The sequence below is a fragment of the Leptonychotes weddellii genome, chromosome 2, assembly GCF_054177405.1.
Source record: "Leptonychotes weddellii isolate Sample4059 chromosome 2, ASM5417740v2, whole genome shotgun sequence".
In the NCBI taxonomy this organism is placed as follows: Eukaryota; Metazoa; Chordata; class Mammalia; order Carnivora; family Phocidae; genus Leptonychotes; species Leptonychotes weddellii.
In genome coordinates this window covers 127,509,278-127,513,283 of record NC_138370.1, presented here as the reverse complement: position 1 = coordinate 127,513,283, position 4,006 = coordinate 127,509,278, and the positions used below count along the sequence as shown (strand labels likewise).

The window sequence follows — 4,006 nt, the reverse complement described above, 5'->3', positions numbered from 1 at the left end:
TCAGGAGAGAGTGTCATGGGCCAGATTTACGGCTTCAGGAGTCACTGGTTTATACCTATATTGAAAACATTGGCCTGCAATAGACTGCTCAAGGCAGGTGTGTAAAATGAGAACAGAAGAATGAGAAGGATAGAAAATGGAATCCTTAAAAAAATAAAAACAAACAAAAAACCCCCTCAGATTTAGGATCCAGGCCTAGGAAGAGAAAACTGAGTGGTAACGTCAGAAAGAGTACCCCAAGAGAGAACCAGAAGGGAGCAGGGTCAAGGAAACCAAGGCGGAATTAACTTTCAAGAAAGAAAGCATAGCTAAGGTTTTAAAAGAAGCATATAGCTGATATCCCTATTACACTAAAAAATTCTGAGCAACAGCACGGTGGGGAACAAAGAGTAATTACTGATTTCCATCTTCTTCCCTACAGAATCCTTACTTTGGATATTTTGGGTATCAGGGATTTGGGGGTCATCCTCCTTATTATTCAGAAGAGATGTTTGAACAAGATTTTGAAAAACCCAAAGAAGAAGATCCTCCTAAAACAGAGAGTCGGGCCACTGAGCCCTCGGGTAATTCAACAGGTCCTGAGACTAATTCTACTCAACCAAACGCACCCAATCCTGCAGGGAGTCAGAGCGGAAATGACACCAGCCCATCAGGAAACAGTGGCCATGGCCCAAACACGGCTCAAAACGGGGTTATCTCACCCTCTACCGTTAATGTTTCAGGCCAGGGAGTACCAAGAACTCAAATCACCTGGGGACCAAGTCAGCCAAATATTCATGAAAATTATCCAAATCCTAACATCCAAAATTTTCCTGCAGGGAGACAATGGCGTCCCACTGGTACCATCATGGGGCACAGACAGAATGGGCCTTTTTACCGAAATCAACAGGTTCAAAGGGGTCCTCGGTGGAACTCCTTTGCTTTGGAACGCAAACAAGCAGTTCGTCCAGGAAATCCAATTTATCGCAAGGCTTATGCTTCTACTGCAAGAGGGAATTCTCCCAATCATGCAGGAAATCTGGGAAATGTCAGAAGAAAGCCTCAGGGACCAAATAAATACCCTATGGGAACCAATGTTGCTCCTCTGGGTCCCAAACATGGTACTGTTATCCACAGTGAAAAAATCCAAAATCCAGGAGAGAAACCAGTAGGTCCGAAAGAAAGAATAGCCATTCCTACAAGGGATCCATCTGGCCCCTGGAGAAACTCTCAAGATTATGGGGTTAATAAATCAAACTATAAACTGCCTCATCCTGAGAGTAACATGCTAGTCCCAAATTTTAATTCTATTGATCAACATGAAAACTCTTATTACCCAAGAGGAGATTCCAGAAGAGCCCCAAATTCTGATGGACAAACCCCAAACCAGAATTTGCCCAAAGGGATTATTTTGGAGCCAAGAAGAAACCCATATGAATCAGAAACTAATCAGCCAGAATTAAAGCACAGTGCGTATCAACCTGTATATCCTGAGGAAATTCCTTCCCCTGCAAGAGAACATTTTCCTGCTGGAAGAAATACTTGGAATCACCAAGAAATCTCCCCATCTTTTAAGGAAGATCCTGGGAGACAGGAGGAACACTTACTTCATCCTTCTCATGGCTCTAGGGGAGGTGTTTACTACCCTGACTATAACTCTTATGATCCCAGGGAAAACTCACCATATCTTAGAAGCAATATGTGGGATGAGAGAGACGATTCTCCCAATAATATAGGGCAACCCAAAAATTCGCTGTACCCTATAAATACTCCAGAGCTGAAAGAAACAGTCCCTTATAATGAAGAGGACCCAGTTGATCCAACTGGAGATGAAACTTTCCCAGGACAAAGTAGATGGGGTATGGAGGAGCCAAGCTTTAAAGAAGGTCCAACAGTTAGGCACTATGAAGGCGAGCAATACACCTCAAATCAACCAAAGGAATACCTTCCCTATTCCTTAGATAATCCATCAAAACCCAGGGAGGATTTCCCTTATGGTGAATTTTACCCCTGGAACCCAGAAGAAAATTTTCCATCATATAATACAGCCCCTACTGTACCACCACTTGTGGAGAGGGGCTCTTATGCTAATAATGCTGTTGGACAAGAAGAAAGCACTCTGCTTCCTTCTTGGAACTCCTGGGACCACAGGATTCAACCCCAAGGGCAGAAAGAAAGAAGGCCATATTTTAACAGAAATTTCTGGAATCAGCCAACAGCTTTACACAAAGCACCCCCTAGTCCACCACACCAGAAAGAGAACCAGCACTATCCCAGTAATTCCCCAGCTGGGCTTCAGAAAAATCCAACATGGCATGAAGGTGAGAATTTGAATTATGGCATGCAAATTACCAGGTTAAATTCACCAGAGGGAGAACATTTGGCTTTCCCAGACTTAATTCCTCCAAGTTACCCAGCAGGTCAAAAGGAAGCACATGTATTTCACCTAAGCCAGAGAGGCCCTTGCTGTGCTGGTGGCTCCACAGGACACAAGGGCAATCCACTTGCTCTCCAGGACTACACTCCATCCTTTGGTCTTGCACCAGGGGAGAATCAAGACACCAGCCCTCTGTACACAGAAGATAGCCACACTAAACATGTAAGACATACCATCTCCCCTACAAGCAACCTGCCTGACCAAAGAAACAGCTCAGAGAAAAGACTGCCTGGAGAAAGTCAAAACCCAAGTCCTTTCAGAGATGATGTGTCCACTCTGAGAAGGAACACACCATGTTCAATGAAGAATCAACTGAGCCAGACGGGAATTATGCCCTTCCCTGAAGCCAGTTCCCTTCAATCAAAGAATATGCCTTGTCTCACAAGTGACCTTGGAGGAGATGGGAACAATGTTTTGGAACAAATATTTGAAGGCAACCAGTTCAATGAAAGAACTGTTGATCTTACTCCTGAACAGCTTGTTATCGGTACACCTGAGGAAGGCCCTCAGCCAGAAGGAATCCAAAGTGAAGTGCAAGGAAATGAGGGTGAAAGGCAGCAACAAAGACCATCAAGCATCCTACAGTTACCATGCTTTGGCTCCAAAATAGCAAAGTATCACTCCTCCAGCACTGGAACTCCATCTAGCGTTGGAAGACAAGACCCATTTGATGAAGATCCAGTTATGCCTACTGAAAGTCCTAACTCATTGTCTAGGTTAGCTACTGGGGCACAGTTTCAGAGTATAAACGTAGACCCACTTAATGCAGATGAACACACTCCATTTGATTCTCTTCAATTAGAGACCAATCCACAGGACCATGTGCAAGACTGCTTACTACTTCAGGCCTAGGGATTATCGCAACCAAACATTCTTTGGGGAAGGAAAATACCTGATATTCTGCAGTGGTTCCCCAACATCCCCCCACCCCTCACCAGACTCAATTAAGTATCTGACCCTCTTAGTGATCCTTAAGTTTTTCCCCATTCCAGCAATAGGAGTAGTGGCCCAGGTGATGCTGATGAGGTTGAGCCTCTGCGGGTTGCTAGATTCAGTATTGTCACTAATTAACACAGACCTTAAAAAGAAGTAGAAAGGCTATGACCTCCATCACCTTTAAACTTGGAAGCCACTTGTCTGGGTTAGTTTCCCTTTGTTTGCTGATTCTTCCTTTTTCTTTCAAAGTTCCATACTTGCAAAATTCTCTGGTTTTGCAAGACAGAAAGGCAGATGAACTTTCCATTTTATGCATGGAGATCTATATATCAGTATAATCCCGATGATTGTACAGTTTTTTCTTGTGTTGGTCTTTGTCAGTTTTTTTTCCTAGCTAATATTCTTTTGACATCTTTTATCTCCCACTACTTCTCTCTTTGCTCTATCATTTCCCTTCTTCCTTCTGTGTTTTCTTTCTGTCCGCTATTCTGTATTTAGCTTCCTATTTTTTCTTTCCCATCTTTCCCGCTTTCTGTCACTTTTTACATCCTAAGCTATTATCCATCACTTGTCTTTACCTCTATCTTCTTCGTTATGTCTTCCCCTCTTCCCATCTTTCTGTTCTCTCTCCTAATGGATCACTTGTCAATCAAT

At 43.4% G+C, this 4,006-nt stretch overlaps 1 protein-coding gene across 1 annotated transcript; it reads left to right on the top strand.

Annotated features, from left to right (window-relative positions):
• The first annotated feature begins 421 nt into the window (after window positions 1–421).
• ENAM (enamelin) lies at window positions 422–3,571 on the top strand. Its single transcript, XM_006729324.2, has one exon. It carries the CDS (start codon window positions 488–490, stop codon window positions 3,266–3,268), a length of 2,781 nt encoding a protein of 926 aa, XP_006729387.3. The 5' UTR covers window positions 422–487; the 3' UTR covers window positions 3,269–3,571.
• The last annotated feature ends 435 nt before the right edge of the window (window positions 3,572–4,006 follow it).